The sequence below is a fragment of the Pelophylax lessonae genome, assembly GCF_965119305.1.
Source record: "Pelophylax lessonae genome assembly, chromosome: 2".
Classification (NCBI taxonomy): Eukaryota; Metazoa; Chordata; class Amphibia; order Anura; family Ranidae; genus Pelophylax; species Pelophylax lessonae.
Genome location: NC_138769.1, coordinates 92538451 through 92559091, shown reverse-complemented (window position 1 = coordinate 92559091; position 20641 = coordinate 92538451). Strand labels below are relative to the sequence as shown.

At 44.4% G+C, this 20641-nt stretch overlaps 1 protein-coding gene across 1 annotated transcript in view; it reads left to right on the top strand.

Annotated features, from left to right (window-relative positions):
* The window catches only part of LTN1 (listerin E3 ubiquitin protein ligase 1), a 197260-nt gene extending 180643 nt beyond the window's left edge, over positions 1-16617 (top strand). Inside the window, exon 30 of the mRNA XM_082246619.1 lies at positions 16318-16617. Coding sequence (XP_082102745.1) covers positions 16318-16380 — 63 coding nt within the window. The 3' untranslated portion in view covers positions 16381-16617. The remainder of the gene's footprint in view (positions 1-16317) is intronic.
* Positions 16618-20641: the final 4024 nt, after the last annotated feature.

Sequence of the window (20641 nt, the reverse complement as noted above, 5' to 3'; positions counted from 1 at the left end):
TTCCATTTCTTGAAAGCTCCTTTTTTTAGTCAGACTTTCTCCAATGTTTATCAGTACCATAAAAATCAGGCAGCTTGGGTCCTTATTGTGAAATCCAAAATGGTAGAAAAGATCATGCTTCCTAAAATATTCCATGATCCCAATAGGTCTATTTTATGTCGGTGCTGGAATCTGTGTCAAGTTTCTGTCACCGGGAGGTATTTAGGAATCCTCAAAGCTCAGGCACAGCTTAGTCATGTTTCAGAAGTTGAAATCAATATCTGAAGCTTTGACTGTGTTGAAAATGAAGGCAGCCCATAGATGACTCAGTGTTGATGGGGAAATGCCTCCCTCAGTGCTATTGTGTGTGGAAGCCTTTTCGGCTGGTAGAACACGATTACTGCTAGTGGCTATAACTGCCAGCAGTAATTGCACACCAAAAATCTAACAGACTGGGGGTACTTTAAGAAGATCAATGGATCCACTTTGGTGCAATCAGCCTGCCCATACATGGATCTGCTGAACCGGCCGAATTCCGATCCATGTATGGCCGGCTTAAGAAACAAAGATAGGATTTAGGCAGCTTTCAGGTTAGGAGCAGAATTGAGACTAGAAATAATTGTAGCATAAAGCCGGCCATACGTGGACGAAATTCGTCCTGTTCAGCAAGGACTTGATACATTTTGATCCATGGATGGGCAGGCTAATAATACCATAGTCAATCCATCGATTATATTTGGGTACAACTAGCCTATTAGATTTTTAGTATGTGATTCCAGTGGCTACAGCTGCTTGCTAGCAGTAATGATTGTTTTCTGCCAGCCGAGAAGGCCACCAAAACACAATAGTGCAGCAAGGGGCATTCCCCCATCAACACTGAAAGTGTTGAAGCCGGAATCGAGCGATTTGCTTTCCATCATTTCCTTTCAAAAATGTTGGCTGCGCCTATCCGTGTGCAATCCAATTATTGTTTTTATACCAACTTACTTTTAAACCACAAAACTGCTATCAATATTCAGTGACAAACTTTCCTGTGTACAATGAAATAAAACAAATGTGACAGTCCCAAATAACTATAGTTCCATTAGTAGGGCTTTTCTTCTTTCAATTTTTTTTTCCCTTTTAAATGTGCTTCTCATATCCCGCAGTTTTTCCACCTTCACCCTTGTAGATTTCAGGTAATACAATTGTGCAATGACTCCCACCATCTTTCACCACTGCGCTCACCTTCAGTTTAGACCTGTTTCCAGGTCTAAAATCACCTTCCCCCTGCTGGGGTTAATTCCAGGCTCCTCCGCTGTTCAATCTCCTTCCACTCTCCACTCTCCTCACTGAGCTGGCTTTGTCTGGACTTCCTTTCCTCCATGTCCCCTCAGTATAAAAGATACACTCCCTTTGTGTAGTAATATACAGTAAAGGTTTTACATTTATTGCATAATATCCACTTACATTAAAACTTGAGACAGTGTGCTTTTAAAAATCATCCAATGGGGCAGCAGCTCCGGTTTGCTCTCTCATATGTTCCACAGACAGAGTCCTCTGTCACCCGACTCCTCCCACACGTATCGTCACGATCACGTGACTTCCTTCCCTGTTTTATTACCTGTGGTGGAAGCAAAGAAAATCGAACCATCTATGGCAGTGATGGCGAACCTTGGCACCCCAGATGTTTTGGAACTACATTTCCCATGATGCTTAACTACACTGCAGAGTGCATGACAATCATGGGAAATGTAGTCCCAAAACATCTAGGGTGCCAAGGTTAGCAATCGCTGATCTGTGGGCTGCATTACAAAAGGGGTCTCACACTGCAACGTAAATGAGGTACATGGGAGATGTAGCCGTGCCAAAGAAAGCCACAGCTTTGACCATTATAACCATTTGGCTAGAGATTATTATTATTTTTTTTGTTCTTTTTAGTTTTTATTTTTAGTTCCCTTATTAGGAGTGACTATATTTTTAGGGTCTGCCTGTTAAAACTTGTTATTTTAAGGCAAAACTGTCTTTTTTGTTTTTCCTCCTCTCTAGCGTCAAATAATCTTGACAGACCACATGTTTTCTAGCAGAGTGGTGAACCCACTAGAAAAGATTGTTTTGTTACAGTGGTAATTTCTCTTGAGCTAAAGCCAGCAATATCCTACTTAATCTTTTTGAGTTGAGCTCTTTAGTACAGTACTCGTAGTTCCCTCTTACAGGAAAGAGGCTGGCAATTGTAGGAAACATGAGGCCACCTAAACAATGGCAGGTGTTTCACCGCTGGCTGTACATCCTAATCTAAGGCCTGGTATCAGATCTCTAGGAAAACATCCTTTGCAGAGCGCATTGACTGAGCATTCCTGACATATAGCTCATCCTAAGAACACAAGGTTTGCATGCTTTAAGCTTTCACAGTAATTGCATACAATCTGCATAGATTAAAGTGTTAGTCAAACTTTTTTTTGTTCTTGAATAGAGAACATTAGGTTCCCATAGTGGTCTGTGTCTCTGCTGGAGAAACTCACTCTATTGGTCCTGGTGACCAGAAAGTGAGATGGAATGTACATTTTTTTGTAATGGGGGCTTATGTCCCATTTCTACGAGGGGATGTTCCCTTGCTTTGGAAATATTACCTCTATCTTCCTGCGACAGTAGCTAAATGGAATTTTCCCCATAAGGACAGCATTAACACAGCAAAATAAAACGCCCTACTGTACATAACATTTTGAAGAACAAAAAACAATTTTTTCTGAACTTCAGGAAAAATAAAAGTACATGCCTACCGTGGGGCTGTGCCCGCATCTCAAGGGTTCTGGGTTTAGGCCTAGTGGCCCAGAAAAAGGTGCCCCAAGACTGTTGCTGGGACCATAGCCCTGCATTAGGTGTGAAGACACCAAGGAACAGCTCTTGTTGCCCCTTAGAGTAAAAGAGCAGCTGCAAGGGAGGACTTTTAAAGCCGTGTTACACCCATAGACAAACATTAATTATATTGCAGCTTACCAGTCCTTAGAAGTGATGGCTGCATTTGTTTCCTTCCTTTCTTTCCTCTATTTTCATCTGGTAAACTATCCAGTAAGCCTGTTGTTTTTCAATAGAAAAGCTTTCCTGCAGTTACAGGGATGAGACAAACCAATAATGACTGGTAGGGATGCTTTAAAAAATGATCAGCATTTATTTATATAAAACCTTTATCCCAAAAAGAGAAAAAACTTGCTGTAACTGATCCAAAACTGTCCAAATCTGCCCCCTTTTCTCCTTCATCCAGAATGCTGTCTGAATAATACAGGAGGTGTACAGGCCTTAAAAAGAAAACCGATACAGCATTTACATTTTTGGTTTTGGGTTGAATACCACTTTAAAAAAGTATATATATTTTCTTTTTAAAGAATCATACTTACCTAGGTAAGTATGATACCACTTGGTCCGATGCTGCATCTGTCCCCCAACACCTCGAACACTGAGAACCGAGCGAACACTGAGAACCGAGCAATCCAACACTGCTGATCGCTCAGTTCTATCAGATCCCTGAGTAGAGAGCTGCTGACTGTCAGTCACCCACTCTCTGCCCCCTTCTTGCTCACTGGAGCTCTGGGCTGTGGAAGAGGTGGGAGTGATCTGCTCAGGTTCTCAGCGGCTCGCTGAGAGGCTTAGCCTGGTGCGGCCAAGGCATGTGGGTGGATCCCGACTTCATTGTCACAATCTTGCCCGAACCTGGACCGGCTCTGTGATGTCAGCCGACAGCGGGCTTCAGACCAAACTGCACTCCTGTGATTCACAGGAGAAGTACAGCCAAACAAGCTTTGGCTGTACTTCTTTAAGTTAGGGAGACTGTAAAGTCCCTGATTAACGGTTTTATATAGTACTAACAAATTCCACATCTCATTGTACAAAGTAGACTTCCCTACAGTCTCTACACCAAAGAGCCTACCAGAATCAACCCAGCATGCCTGTAATTTATTAAGTTATGTAATATCCAGTAAACCTACCTGTAAGCCTTTTGTTTTTTATTTCTGGAAACAAAAAAGCTAAATAAATTATAATTTCTCTGTCGCTCATTGACAGACGTAGTCTTCTTGATTCACATCAATTGGGTTATGTTGTCTCCGCAGGAGTAGGACTAGGCAGAAAGAAAAAACGTTCTGGCTCCACCCTAGGGGCAGTCCCAGAGGGTATATCCTCCCTCTCTCTGCTACAAGGAATCAGTTTTTTTCTGTCTAGTCAGGAGTAAGGACCTAAGTTCCTTGCTGGGATCTTTTTGGTCCTGGCAAGATTTTTTTTTTTTAGAAAAAATATTTTTTATGTAGTTTTCTCCAGTGTTTTTTCCTGTGAGATCTTCAAGCAATTATGCCGGATCTGGGCGACACTAGTGGTCACCCCAGCCGGCCTACGAGCGCGCGCAGACCATTGCATCGCGCTTGGTCGGCCGCGACACATCCAAGTAAGTATGCGGGGCCGGGCGACGGGCTGGATGTTGAGATCCGGTGGTCACCCCGGTTTCTGCCTACGAGCGCGTGCAGACCAGAGCTCCGCGCTGGGTCGGCCGCGACGGAGTCCCATTGGAGGGACTGACCTTGCGAGTTAAGTCTCGCTTGGATGCCAGGAACCAGAGAGTCGAGGCGTCCGGAGTGGTCAACAACCCCCCACCCCGGTGGAGAGGGTATTGTGAAGAGAGGGTGCCTGTCGGTTCGGTATGGTGAGTAAATGTTTCCTTTTTTCCTCGTTATGAGGCAGTGTGGAATATGGGCCCCTCCATACATGGTCAGTATCTATCTGACACTAAAAGTCCCCCTTGTAAATACAGCATGTGTTTGGTGGGCAAGCGGACTTGGTTTGGGAGCTAACACTCTACCCAGCAGACTGCAGTATTGCAGCAGACATAGGAGGTATAATCCTACCTTAATTGTAGTGGACCTCCTGCAGATCGATAAGCCGCCATCAGCATGATATACAGGTGGATGTGCTGGGAAAACGATATTTCGGCAATCCGCCGCCATTTTGCTGTAGACCAGGTACATGTATGTCCGCAGGTCACGTCAGCCGCCATTTTTTTGGAGTCTATTGTCTCCTGTATGGGGGCGGCCATGTTTGAATAGCCCAGCTAACCTCGAGGAGAGCTGGGAACGCCGGAAGGCGTACACAGGGGGCGGAGCCACTTCCTTCTACCCGGGAAAACGAACACAGCTCTTTCCAGTCTGTAAGAGACAAACGCTGACTGCAGTTGGTAGGAAACTTCTCTGCATCGGGTGGTGAGCCTTGAGGGTCCCTCTCTCTCTCTATGGGGATCAAGAAGCAGGTACTCTGAGGGGCGCTATTGCGCTAGGGGGATACACATAAAAAAAGAAAGTTTTTTTTGTTTTTTCTGGCAGAGGTGTCCTGAGTTAACATGGACCCTGCCACTCATGTATCTCCCCTCGAGGTGTCTGCAGGATCCTCCAGCACCCCACTGACGATTGAATCATTGTCAGCTATTATGGAAACTTTTGTGTCCCGAGTGGAAGTGGCTTGTCAGGGACAGGACGCAAGAAAGCGACCCCCGCCAAACCCCATATTATCTGAAACTTCGGATTCAGAATCTGAGCCTATTTCTGCAGTTGCAGGTACCTCATCTGGGATTGGTGTCTCGGGTACTGTCTCTTCAGACAGTGAGGAGGATGTTTCGGCATCAGCCATAGCCCGAGAGGAAGCGTTGGTAAACGCACTCATTTTATCTGTTCAAGAAACCTTAAGATTACAGGGTACTCTGTCGGAAATAGCTGAAACTGAAATCCCCTTTGGGACTAAAAAATGCACCAAAGTGGCGAAGGTTTTTCCATTGCCCAAATGTTTTAGGAATCCAATCAAAGAAGAATGGAGTCTGCCAAAACGCACTTCTGCTATTTCTAAACGCATTAACAGATGTTATCCGTTTGAGGAAACCCTCATTAAGAAATGGACAGAACCACCTGTGGTGGATTCACCAATTGCTAGATTGAATAAAGCCACGGTTATTCCTTTAGAAGACGCTCCGTCTTTTAAAGATCCGGTGGATCGCAAGATAGAAGCTATGTCTCGCACCATGTTTTCCTTGATTGGATCAGCTTTCAGACCAATAATTGCTATTGGGCTGGTTTCGCAGACTGTAACTGAATGGACCAAGTGGTTACGCCGGGACTTAGAAGAGGTCCCTCAGGCGGTATCAGATTTGTTGGAACAGATGATACAGGGGTTACAGTTTGTGTGTGATGCGGCGTTAGACGCCACTCCACTATTGGCGCGAGCCTCAGTTTCAGCAGTGGTTCTCAGGCGTACACTGTGGCTAAAAGGTTGGTTAGCCGACCAAGGTTCCAAAAAAGCATTGGCTAATATCCCCTTTTCAGGAGAGCGTTTATTTGGAGCCAACTTAGATGAGATCATTAAGGATCTCACGGGAGGAAAGAGCCCCTTTTTACCGCAAAATGCTAAGGGTAAAGGACCTCGTCAAAGACGAGGGCCTTCTTTCTCTGCTCACAAATTTTTTTTCGCCCCGCGGGTGAAAAAATTAAGTCCTCCAAAGCTCCTTCAGGAGGCTTCAGGGGACGTTGGTCGGGCAAGCAAAGGCCCGCCCTCTCCAGACCTGAAGATAAGTCTACCAAAGCCTGAAGGTGCGCCCCCACCCATAACTGGGGTGGGGGGACGTCTTCGCCGGTTCCCGGATCCATGGCTTTCCAGAATCCCGGACAAGTGGGTTTGCGAAATCATAAGGTCAGGGTACAAGATCGAGTTTCGATCTCTCCCACCGGCGCGATTCTTCCCTTCCAATATCCGACTATCCCCGGATCGTTTAGAAGATCTGCGGAGAGCAGTCACGGATTTACTACAACAAGGAGTAGTAGTCCACGTTCCTTGGACAGAACGTTTTCAGGGGTTTTATTCAAACCTATTTACAATACCCAGGAAAGAGGGCAAAGTGCGTCCAATTCTGGACTTAAGGGCACTCAATTCCTTTCTCAACATAAGAAAATTCAAGATGGAATCCATTCGCACAGTAGCACCCTTCCTGCATTCAGGGGATGTCCTAGCGTCCATAGACATCAAGGACGCATATCTTCACATTCCCATTTTCGCAGGACATCAGCGGTTTCTAAGTTTTTCCGTAGAAGAGAACCACTATCAGTTTGTGGCGTTACCTTTCGGTCTCGCCACGGCTCCTCGGGTCTTCACGAAGGTGTTGGCCCCAATGTTGGCACTACTGCGCCAAAGAGGCATATCGATTCTAGGTTACCTAGACTATCTCCTGCTTCATGCAGAGTCTCCACAGACCCTGCTACAAAACATAGAAATTACTATAATTTCTTTACAGGAATTCGGGTGGCTGGTGAACCAGCAAAAGTCATTTCTGGTTCCCACCCAGAGGCTCGAATATCTGGGTCTAATTCTAGACACAGTCTAGAAACTCCAGAAGATTCAATCAGCAGTCCAGTTGTTACTATCCAACAGCTGGTCTTCCCTTCGGACTTGCATGAGGGTTCTGGGGTTGATGGAGGCTTCCTTCGAAGCAGTCCCATTTGCCCAGTCCCATACCCGAATTCTTCAGCAAGAGATTCTCCTCAGATGGAATCGGAATCCGGAATCCCTGGACTATCGGATCCGACTGAGCGAACAGACCAGAGAGTCTCTGGTCTGGTGGCTTCGGTCTCCGATGCTCAGCCAGGGAAAGTCATTTCTGCCAATATATTGGACGATAGTGACCACGGATGCCAGCCTATCCGGATGGGGAGGAATTCTCGGTCAGTTATCCGTTCAGGGACTTTGGTCCCCGGAAGAATCCAGGTTACCGATAAATGTATTGGAACTGAGAGCGATCAGACTTTGTCTGATTCACTGGACCGAGCAGCTCCAGGGCAGCCCGGTTTGGATCCAGTCGGACAACGCCACGGCTGTGGCTTATGTCAATCACCAGGGGGGCACCAAGAGTGTCCGAGCGGCCAAGGAAGTGGCTTGCATTCTTCGCTGGGCGGAACAATTTGTTCCAGCTATCTCTGCGGTGTTCATTCCGGGGGTGGAAAATTGGCAGGCAGATTATCTCAGCCGTCAGACTCTGGATCAGGGGGAATGGTCCCTCCATCCAGAAGTTTTCCACCAGTTGTGCCTACGTTGGGTCACCCCGGATGTGGATCTGTTGGCATCACGATTCAACAGGAAAGTACAGAGATTCGTGGCTCGCTCCCGCGATCCTCTAGCAGAGACCGCAGACGCACTGGTCGCCCCGTGGGGGCAATACCAGCTAATGTATGCCTTCCCTCCTCTCGGGTTACTGCCAAGACTTCTTCGCAGGATAGAGGAGGAAGGAATTCCAGTAATCCTGGTAGCTCCGGATTGGCCTCGCCGAGCTTGGTACGCCGACTTGGTCAGACTGGTGGCGGACGTCCCGTGGAGACTTCCTCTCAGGGAGGATCTACTGTTTCAGGGACGATCTTCCATCCTGCTTTACGATCGCTGGCTTTAACGGCCTGGCTATTGAGACCCAGGTGCTGAAGCACAAGGGATTGTCAGCTTCAGTTATTCCTACTCTAGTTAAAGCAAGGAAAGCGACTTCCAGAAAGATTTATCATCGCACATGGAAGTCCTACATTGCATGGTGTGAACCCCTGGGGTTCCACCCACGATCTTATTCGGTTAGTCGAATATTAGCTTTTCTGCAACAAGGGGTTGAGCAGAAACTGGCCTTGAGCACTATCAAGGGTCAGGTCTCAGCATTAGCTATCTTCTTTCAGAAGCCTTTGGCTACTCATTCCTTGGTGCGGAATTTCATCCAGGGGGTGCGACATCTGGCTCCGCCAGTGCGCGCGCCGTTACCCCCCTGGGATCTTAATTTAGTATTGTCGGTTCTTCAGAAACCTCCCTTTGAAGATATTAGGGAGATTCCTCTACCTACGTTGTCCCAGAAGGTGGCCTTTTTGGTGGCTATCACTTCTGCACGCAGGGTGTCAGAACTGGCCGCATTATCTTGTCGTTCCCCATATCTGGTGGTTCATAGAGATAAGGTGGTTCTTCGTCTGAATCCATCCTTCCTACCAAATGTGGTTTCAGAATTTCATCTGAATGAAGAAATTGTGTTACCTTCCCTGTGTCCTAAGCCCAGTCATCCTCGGGAGTTTGCTTTACACTCCTTGGATGTGGTCCGGGCGATCAGGGTATACTTAAAAACGACAGACTCGTTTCGCAAGACGGATTCACTTTTTGTGATCCCGGATGGACCCAAAATGGGGTTGCCTGCATCTGCCGCGACTATTTCCAAATGGATCAGACAGACGGTGGTACAGGCTTATTCTATTAAGGGTCAGGAGCCCCCGTTCCCTGTTAAGGCGCATTCCACTCGGGCACTGAGTGCGTCATGGGCCTTTCGCCATCAGGCGTCAGTGGTCCAGGTGTGCAAGGCGGCTACCTGGTCGTCGGTGCATACCTTTACAAAACATTATAAAGTTGATATAATGGCATCGTCTGATGCCTCGTTTGGCCGCAAGGATTTGCAGGCCGCCATTTGAGGAGACCAGTGGTCTACCTCGGGGGTTTTTTTTTCCGTTGGAAATTTTTATTTGAGTCTCATTCTTTGTTTATAATGAGCCTTTAAAACTTCTAGTTGGCACCGGTTGGGCCTTCTAGATTGGATTTTGATTTCTGTCAATCCCACCCCTCATTTGTGGCACTGCTTCTGGATGTCCCAATTGATGTGAATCAAGAAGACTACGTCTGTCAATGAGCGACAGAGAAAATCTGATTTTTGTAAGATCTTACCGTAAAATCCTTTTCTCTTAGCTCATTGACAGACGTAGTACCCGCCCCTCTATCATTGAGTTGGGTTGGGTTAAATTCTCTGTTGCTGCTTTGTGACAGAACTGATTCCTTGTAGCAGAGAGAGGGAGGATATACCCTCTGGGACTGCCCCTAGGGTGGAGCCAGAACGTTTTTTCTTTCTGCCTAGTCCTACTCCTGCGGAGACAACATAACCCAATTGATGTGAATCAAGAAGACTACGTCTGTCAATGAGCTAAGAGAAAAGGATTTTACGGTAAGATCTTACAAAAATCCGATTATGTATAGCATAATAAACATAAAATCAGCGCTAATTAAAAGTCCTCCATAGCCAGGTCCATATCAATGCCTTTTCAAAAGTCCAGTATAGACCAAAAGTTTCAACACCATCTTCTCTGGTTATGAATCCCTTGTAGTGCTTCACCAAAGAAGGTGGATAACGAAAAAAAAAAAAAAAATACCATATATAGTGTAGTATGTCTAACCCAATTGGTGTATTAGCAATGTGTTTGTAATGTACTTAGATCAACATCATATAAAATCTCCACTGAATCTTAAGATCCTGGTTTATATATATATATATATATATATTTATATATATATATATATATATATATATATATATATATATATATATATAATATAGATAATATACACGTACCCTTACCCTCCTATTCTTCAGAAAAAGCCTTCAATAAAACCCCAACATGGCTTTCCTCTCTGTCTTTCTCATCCCTTCAGAAGAATTCTTCCTCCCTCTTCTCTGAAAGAGTGTCATAAGCTCCCAAAAAGGAAGCATAAGCATCTAGTGTAATACTGCAAAAAGTTTAATCGCCACAAATTATAATTCACAAGCCTGCACTTTGTCAATGACTTTGTCCCAGACTTGTGTTGTGTCCCATTAGGGTGCAAGGAAAGGGGGGGGGGGGGCGAATATCTACTCAGATCGATGCAGCAATCTGACTGGAAGTTGGAGCGGGTACCTTTCAAAATTCGCTCTCATGACCATCGTCTGTCGAACAAGCATGTTGCAAAACCAGCATCCAATCGGCACTTGCAGCACCCTGGGGGGGGGGGGGGGGGGGGTCGGTTTTTCACAATAGCACAGTGAGCAGGTCACTGTACTAGCAACACATTTGGGCTGACATTACCACTTGCCAACCGCAATACATATATGTTGCGGTTTGCAAGAAGTGATATTTACCGGGGTTATGGCTGTAGATATTAGCCATAACCCTGGTATTGTTTGTTGCAGGCGGCAGCTGGCTTCCTCACAAAATCATTCCAAGCAGCTTATGAGCTACTGGAAAGTTTTATGAAGCGGCGGTAAGGGACGTGTGTATGTGTGTCCCAAAGTGGCCAGTTGCTCCCATATGCAGTCAAAGAGTGTATCAGACAAAGCTAAAGAAGAGATTTTGAGGTCTTTTTGACCCCAGATCTCCCCATAAAGAGGACCTGTCCTCCTTATTTCTATTACAAGGGATGTTTTACATTGCTTGTAATAGAAATAAAAGTGATTAAAAAAATCAAGGGACAATGTAAAAATAAGGAAAAATAAATGAAAAAAAAATGAAAGCGCCCCTTATCCTCCGTACTTGCGCGCAGTAGCGCATGCATATATAAGTCACATATGCATATGTAAACTGTATTTGCACAACACGTGAGATATCGCCACGCAGGTTAGAACGAGAACAATAATTCTAGAGCTAGACCTCCTCTGTAACTCTAAACCGGTAACCTGTAAAGGCTTTTAAAGTGCCTCCTTTGGAGATTTTTAGGTACCGTAGTTTGTCGCCATTCCACACGTGTATGCAGTTTTAAGGCATGACGTGTTGGGTATCTATTTACTTGGCATAACTTCATCTTTCCCATGATACAAAAAAATTGGGGTAAATGTTTTTTTTTTTTTTTTAATTCAAGTGCATTTTTTTTTCCTAAAATAAATTGCGTTTTTACCATGTGACATAATAAAATTGTAATGATCACAATTCTATTCCCTTGGGTCTATGCAAAAAAAAAAAGTGTAATGTTTGGAGGTTATAAGTAATTTTCTAGCAAAAAATACTGATTTAAACTTGTAAACAATAAGTGCCAGAAAACGCCTGGTCTTAAAGTGGTTGATAAAATTGTTAAGATTGACTATTCAATAGATAAAGAGCTCTCATTTGGGAAAACACGCTCTGTGAATGAGTACACTAATAGACATTGTTAGAGATAATAGTTGTGAATGATCTCATTGAACGGGCATTTAGAAACATATAAAGGAATGTGCTTTAAAACCCATTAATGGTATGTTGGTTTCACCTATCTTCAACTCCCTTTTACTGACAAATAATGAGGCTATTAACAAGGAAAGAAGGGAATCCGTCTCTCACGTTTCTACCAGTCACCAGTTCATTAGTTACATTTGTGTTGTGTATATTTGGATTATGAATGTATTTTTCCTGACATGGAATTTTGTATCTCACTTTTTATTTTTTAGGGGCCAGACCCAAGACTAATATTTTCAGTATTGAGTGCTGATAAATGAAGTCTTTATTGCTGTACACATAGGCATGAAAATGGGGTGTGCACGGGAGTTCCAGACTTAGACCAGATAGGGTGTATTGTGCTGATTTTATCCCACAAAAAGCGGTGGTATACTCCGCTTTTTAACTTTTACCTACAGGTAAGCCTATAATAAGGCTTACCTGTAGGTAAAATTAATATCTCCTAAACCTGCACGGTTTAGGAGATATTCACTCTGCATGCAGCCGCTGACACCAGCAGCGCATGCGCTCTGAAGGTCCGGCGTATCTTGCCGGACCTTCAGAGCGCCTTGCTGGAAAGTGCGCGGGAGTGACGTCATCGCGGCTTCAGCCACTCACAGCGCCGGAGCCGCCAAACCCGGAAGAGATGCAGATGGAACATGTCAGCGGACCTTGTCAGGTCTTCGTTCTAAGGTAAGTATTTCATAATGTGCTAATATGCTATGCATACTAGCACATTATGCCATTGTTCTGCAGGGTTTTTTGTTTTTTTTTGGGGGGGATACAACCACTTAAAAGAAAAATATTGTCATCCTGCATATGCAGTGCAAAGTAAGTGTCTCTGCAAAGGATCCCCTAACCTCCTTATGCTTATGTTGCTTGTGCTTCCTTGCCATTCTTTTTATATATTGCAGCTGACACTGAAATCACTGGTGTTGGTAACCAAGGGGTGCAGTGACGTCACTCCCTTGGTCATGTAATCGTTTTCAGGCTTAGGGATTGGCTGCTCAACCTGAGCAAATGTCGTGGGGGAGGGGGATCACATGCTCCTCCATACCCAGATGCACTTAGTGTCATCTGCTGTAACAAAGGAAGGACCAGTGGTGGGTCCTTGGAGATCCACTGCAGACATACTGTCACTTTGCCCTGTTTAAATACGGTGACAATGAATCTTTAATTAGCTTGATTCAGTGAATCTTCACAAGATTGATTTGTAAGTGACCGAATTAAAGGTGATCATCCGGCAAGAGTAGAACAACGTCATTGCTTGACCTGTGAAATTTGCAGGTAATTTTCTCCGCGGTGCCTGCAGCTACGGAGATCAGTGCTTGTTTTACAAACCCATTTACTGCTGGTTAAGCTTGTGTAAATAATTGAATGTTTAAGCCAGACAACAGTAACAATAAAGCTGGAAGCTTCTCAAAGGTGTATTTAGCTTTGACACTATGTGTAATGACTCGAGTCTTGCTATTGCATAATACGTTCTCCTGTCTGCACCTACTGGTTACAGTAGCTGAACCCTGTGTCTCAAATGCTGTCACTTGCAAAGTGTTAGAGGCCTCTTCAGGCCACAATAAACACTTTGCAATTTCTTTTTAACCACTTCAGCCCCGAAAGGTTTTACCCCCTTAATGACCAGGCCATTTTTTGCGATTTGGCACTGCGTTATTTTAACGGAAAATTGCGTGGTCGTGCGACGCTGTACCCAAATACAATTGACGTCCTTCTTTTCCCACAAATAGAGCTTTCTTTTGGTGGTATTCAATCACCTCCTGGGGTTTTTAGATTTCGCGCTATAAACAAAAAAGAGAGACAATTTTGAAAAAAACGCCATATTTTTTACTTTCTGCTATAAAACATTCCCAATAAAAAAATTTAAAAATGTAATTTTTTTTATCAGTTTAGGCCAATTTGTATTCTGCTACTAATATTTTTGGTAAAAAAAAAAAACAAAAAGCGTATTTTAATTGGTTTGCGCAAAAGTTATAGTGTTTACAAACTACAGGATAGATGTTTGGACTTTTTATTTATTTTTTATTAGTAATGGCGGCGATCAGCGTTTTTCAGTGGGACTGCGACATTGCGGTTGACAGATCAGATTTTGACACTTTTTGGGGCCCAGTGACATTCATACAGTAATCAGTGCTAAATATTATGCACTGTCACTGTATAAATGACACTGGCAGGGAAGGGGTTAATACTGGGGGTGATCAAAGGGGTTAAATGTATGCCTAAAGTGCTTACTATCTGTGTGGGGGGGATGTTTCTGTGACAGGCACAGATAGATTGCGGTTTCAGCTTAGCTGAAACTTCTGATCTCTCCCTTCCTGTCTGACAGAAGATATGTAAACAAAACAGGCGGGTCTTCCCGCGGCCTACCTTAGACACAGCGGGAGCGTGGCTCCAGCAGTGCGCGCCGCCGAAACCTCGTGCACGAAATTGCATAGTACTATGTGATTTTGCGCAGCCGAGCCGCCCTGCCGCAGTAATACTACTGTGGGCGGTGGGAAAGCGCTTAATCTCAGTTGCATAGATTTTCTGCCTCTGTTGGCCCTAAATCACACGTTGGTACTAAACTCTGGGCAAATATCTAAGTAATCCAATGATATATATATACACTATATTACCAAAAGTATTGGGACGCCTGCCTTTACTCGCACATGAACTTTAATGGCATCCCAGTCTTAGTCCATAGGGTTCAATATTGAGTTGGCCCATCCTTTGCAGCTATAACATCCCCAACTCTTCTGGGAAGGCTGTCCACAAGGTTTAGGAGTGTGTCTATGGGAATGTTTGACCACTCTTCCAGAAGGGCATTTGTGAGGTCAGGCACTGATGTTTGACAAGAAGGCCGGGCTCGCAGTCTCCACTCTAATTCATCCCAAAGGTGTTTTATCGGGTTAAGGTCAGGACTCTGTGCAGGCCAGTCATGTTTTTCCACCCAAAACTTGCTCATCCATGTCTTTATGGACCTTGTTTGTGCACTGATGCGCAGTCATGTTGGAACAGGAAGGGCCTACCCTAACCTGTTCCCACAAAGTTAGGAGCATGATCTTGTCCAAAATGTCTTGGTATGCTGGCGCCTTATGAGTGTTCTTCACTGGAACAAAGAAGCCAAGCCCAACCCCTAAAAAAAAATATTCCCACATCATAATCTCCCCCCCCCCCCCCCTCCAGCTAATGATTTGGACCAGTGCATAAAGCAAGGTCCATAAAGACATGGATGAGTGAGTTTGGGGTGGAGGAACTTGACTGATCTGCACAGAGTCCTGACCTCAACCCGATAGAACAATTTTGGGATGAATTAGAGCCTTTTCATCCAACATCAGTGCCTGACCTAATAAATTCACTTCTGAAAGAATGGTCAAAACATTCCCATAGACACACTCCTAAACCTTGTGGACAGCCTTCCTAAAAAACTTGCAGCTGTTATAGCTGCAAAGGGTGGGCCAACTCAATATTGAGCAGCACAGTGATGATGCCTCTGATACTTTTACGAGATAATATTGGGGTCTGCAATGCAAGACTAGAATGCCATTAAAGTTCATGTGCGTGTAAAGGCAGGTGTCCCAATACTTTTGACAATATAGTGTAGATTTGTTTTTAAAATCCTGCACTTCTCCTTTTTAAAGCTGAATTCTGGACACAAAAACCTTTTATTGAAATATATTATCTAATGACCACAAAGGATATAAACCTACTTTGTGTGCACCAAATGCTTATGCAGACTCCAATAATATCTAGTAAAAGTAGCAGTGGCATCATCACTGTGCTGCACATGACCTATGCAGAGCTGCAGGAGAGACCTAACCGACCCCACCTACTACTGAAAACTAGCAACTTTTGCTTATCCCAGAGTTCAGCTTTAAGATTAAATGCAGAAAATCACCAGGCATAATCACAAATGACTGATATGAGCTATAGCTTTTCCTGATGGTATTGGGCAACATCTATTTCTGTGGAAAATCTGAGATGGTTATCATTCCATAAAGGTGGCCATGCAGCACATTCCCACCCTCTACTGCTGTTTTTGTATCCTGTAGAACCCAGGCACAATGCATTGATCTAACCCCATCAAATCATAAATCCCAGCCTAGTTTAGATGGTCCCTGCAGGAGGAGACTCCATCATCAATGATTACATCAGTAAGTCTAGAGTGAGTCGTTAAGAGGAGCCGCAGGTGAAGCTCTTGGGGCCTTTTGGCAGTCAGTGAAGTGTAGCGCTTTCTCTCTTTGTGGTTAAAATGTGTTTGTAGTGGATGAAGATTTACTGCTGTTGTCCAACAAGTTCTGTTTTCAATGCTCTGAAACTTTTATATTCATTCTTGTATTCTTTTTTTCAGTACAAGTGGTTTACCTCCAGCAACAAGTCCACGTGCCCCCTGTGTAGAGAGACTTTCTTTTAAAACGTGCAAAGTGATGGATGCAGCTAAAGAACATCGAGTCGTTAGTATGTGGTGCAGGTGACCTTTTGAAGCCTTTTCACAATCCTGCGATATGAGAATGCAAACAATTTGAAGAATAAGTATAGGTTATAAAGGACTTATTTGCACATTCCCATCTCCCAGGGCCAGTACAATGTTTGCTTGCTAGTACCTTATGTGGCTACAAGTATGTAGACCCCTGATCGTCATACCTATATGAGTTTGTTGGACACCCCATTCCAAAGTCACAGATCAGCAGAAAGGGCAAAAGAACCGCTCCAGTGATAAGGTAATCCCAACCATCAAAAATAAGGTGCAGCAAGGATCCGCAGTCCAGGCAACTATAATGTATAGAGAGAAATAACCGCACTCCAATTTGAAGGTGAAAAATATAAAATCTGTTTTATTCGTATCCAAAAGATAAAATCAATTCAAAGTGTATGCATAATATAGTCAGAGACAAGAGATGAACGCATAGTAGTTGACGCGTTTCACGGATAAACGTCCGCTTAGTCGTAAACAACATGGGTACGACTAAGCGGACGTTTATCCGTGAACCCCATTCCAAAGCCATGGGTGGTAATATGAAATTGCTTGCCCTCCTTTTTTTTTTTTTTTTTTTTTTTTTCTTTTTTTTTTGGCTAAAGCAGTCTTCATTCTTCTAGGAAGACTTTCCATAAGATTTTACAGTTTTCTCTGTTGGACTTTTTGCTAGTTCTGCCAAAAGAGCATTTGAGAGGTAAGGTAGATAAGAAGAACTGGCTTATAATCAGTATTCTAATACATCCCAAAGATGTTCGTTAGGGTTGACATCAGGGCTATGTGTAGGCCACTCCTTTTCCCCAATGCCAAACTCCGCAAACCATGTCTTTGTGTAGGTGGCTTTGTAGATAGGAGCACAGTCATGCTTGAACAGAAAAGTTAACACAAAATTGGAAGCGCACAATAAAATAGTCTTGAAGGGTAACATTAACTGTACCCTTCACTAAAAACACCCGAGCGCCATCATTTGATAGGATGTCTACATAGATTTGAGCATATAGTGTATGTAGTAATAGGTAATGAAAGGAGTTGGGAGAAGCAGCATGAAGTGGTTATGAACTCAAAAGGTTTTTTACCTCAATGCATTCTCAGCATTAGGGAAAAACCTTCCAATACCTGTCCCCCCCCCCCCCACTTCTCTCCCAAAACACCCGAGTCCTCTCTCAATCCAGCGGTGTCCCTGTCAGCAGTGCTACTCTCTCCTCTTCCTGGTTGCATATGAGACTGAGAACAGCAGGAGCTTTGGGCTTCCGCTGCCGTCAGTCAAATCCTGTGAGGAGAAGGTGGGGTGGGCATTCCCGAGCCGTGCTATGTGTATCTATGGATGCCCACAGCCCAACTTGGGAGTGCGCCCCCACAGATGCCCCCTCAGCACACAGCTTAGTGAGGGGGCACCTGCAGAGGAGGAGGAGTGGACAGCACCAGCAAGGGACTCCTGAAGGGGAGGTGATGGGACACTTTATGTAATGCCATTGCACAGAGCAGGCAAGTAAAATAAAACAATAACCTTTACAACCACTTTAAGTGGCAGAGTACCTTATAGGGAATAAGTGCTAATCTTCGGACCCTGTCACCCCCTTCTACCAGCCAGCTCTGTTACCTGATCTTTTAGGAATGTGTTTAAAGTATAACTAAAGACAATTTTTTTTAAGTTTTGGATTAAGTGGAGATAGATTAGAGCACCTGTTGGGCTTTTATTGCTACTTCTGCACCCATTAGGAAGATTAACCATCTCTACTTGTCCTGTTTAGTGAAAGTAAAAGAAAATCTTGGGTTGTGTCCAGAACAGTAATAATAGAGGGGAAATCTTCCAATGGGGAAACTATTTTTGGTGACATAGGGGTCCAAACAGATTCACTTAATTTGCAGGTGTTTCCTCTCACTTCTGTCTTGACTATGGGTCAGGAAGTGACAGGAAATCTCCCCAATCAGACACAAGTAGCAAAATAACCTCACAGGGGTTTTAACCCTCCATTGAAAAAATGGAAAAAAAAAGTTTTGCCTTTTAATTCTACTTTAAATCCCAGAGGAAGCAAGCAGTGCTTTGGATCTATATAAACTGTGCTTTGGAAACAGAGCCCATTCTTGTGACTAAACTGCTGCAGATTTCAGTACAGAGCAATTAGTCTTTTATAACCTACAAATAGGGCTGCCATTTAACTAACCTGTCTCAGGGAGTTTTTCCATTTTAACAAAAATTAAGAAGTCTGATGAAGGCAGGGCTCACCTTGCTCAACCTTTTGAGCAGCTTGAAGGCTATCCAAGGGTTCAGAGGTGCGCCACTTTCTTCTTATTTAAAGCACTTTTCTCATTCATTTCAATGCCTTTTTAGGGCCAGGACTGTTAGCCCTCCCTGTTACTTTTCCAATAGGCCTGAAACAATGACCCAAGAAAGCCCCTTTTAAAGCGGCACATATTTGGTTGAAGGCTGGCTTATGTAAGTGAAGTGTTAAATAGCATTCATATGTGGAAATGTATCAGTGGTTTTATCACAACAGAGGATATTTGAAATGGAGGTGGTATCCTTGAGAGTATTGTTTCCTGGCACATAGCTGACCTCCTCTTCAGTAATGTGGTATAACAAAAGTACTAACTGTCACTTTGTTGTCCTTAATCTTATAGTAATCATACTAAAAGTGGCAGCCAACAAATATCACTTCATGTACAGGCGTGGGTGCTTTCATGTACACAAATATGAACGGTTTTTAGATCTCTTTCACATAAATAGATTTTATCATGGTCAAGTATATCTAAATTAAACTGGCTGATGTAAAAACATGTGTAGTTTCTGTTTTTAAAGTGTATGACAACCCAAAAATTTAATATATTTCAGTTTACCAGTCCTTAGATGTGGTGGCTGCATTTGTTTCCCTTTTTTCAGGCTTTTTTCTTTTATTTTCACCTGTTGAATCCTACCAGTAACAAAATCCCTGTCCTAGAGTGGCAACGCTTCACTCAGTGTTTTATCCATGGAGGAGAGGATCAGCTTTTTCACCAAGGCTTCTCTCCTAGTTTGGGTTACAAACACCTCTTCCTTTTCTCCTCTCCATTACATAGGGAGGAACGGGTTTTGCAGCTCAGATGATTGCTGACAAGGCTGATGACATTGTTTGATTTTTCAGTCCAGTACACAGAAAGTTATTGGGGCAATGGATTTCTTTCAAGTTTAACTAATATTTCTCTTTTGTTCATCGACGTACACAGGGCTCCATAAAGGGGGTTATATTGCCTCCTCCAAGACAAGGACTAGGCAAAACAAAAAACACCTGGCTACACCCATGGGTCATCCTCCGCTTGGTAATATAACCCCCCTCTCTGCTCTAGGTAATCAGTTTTAATCTGTCTAGTCAGGAGTAAGGACCTAGGCTCCCGGCTGGGATCTCTGGTCCTAGCAATTTTTTGCTCCTTCCTTACATCATTTTTGTTTTTTCTCTTGGGAGATCTACAATCGACTGCCAGGCTGGTGACGAGCTGGATAATCTTGATCCAGTGGTCCCCCCCAGCCCAGCCAGTGAGCACGTGCAGACCGCAGCTACACGCTAGGTCGGCCGCGACGTAGCCTCACAGGCAGAGGCTGGCCCGCAAGTTAAACGTTTCACAGGGTCACATACGACCGGGCTTGGGTCTGAGTCGCAGCAGTCCCTTGGCTGACTGCTCCCCTACTTCAGTGGGGTGGATTTTGTCTGGAGCGTTACCCGCACCATGGAAGGAAAAGTACAGTCCCCCCTCTCCTCTTTGGGCATTTTTTTTTGGGTGGACATGGGTAAGCTCCAGGGACGGTCGGACCTGCCTGCAGGTTCCCTCCTCTCATCCTCAAAAAATCCCTCAGTGAGCTGAGATTTCCCCCACTTCCTTTCCCCCCTGTCCAGAACTGGAGTCTGGTAGGGGTCCCAGGGCAGAGAATGCAGTGGAGACCCCTTAGGTCTCTACTGCTATCCCACTCTGTAAGGGTCCTGGGATAGTGTGTGTCCTGCTCTGGTAGTCTGGAGGGGTCCCAGTGTAGGAGACCCCTAGGTGCATGCCCTACTGTTTGCCATGTGGATATAGTGCATTGGGTCCCAGTGCAAAGAAGGGTGCAGAGTGAGCAGCGGATTCTCCCCTAACGTGTGTCCTACTTTCGGAGAGGGGGGAGTTCCCATGCAGAGGGTGCAGCGTTGCAGAGGACACAGGGAAGATCCTGGCAGCATGCTTCAGCATTTGT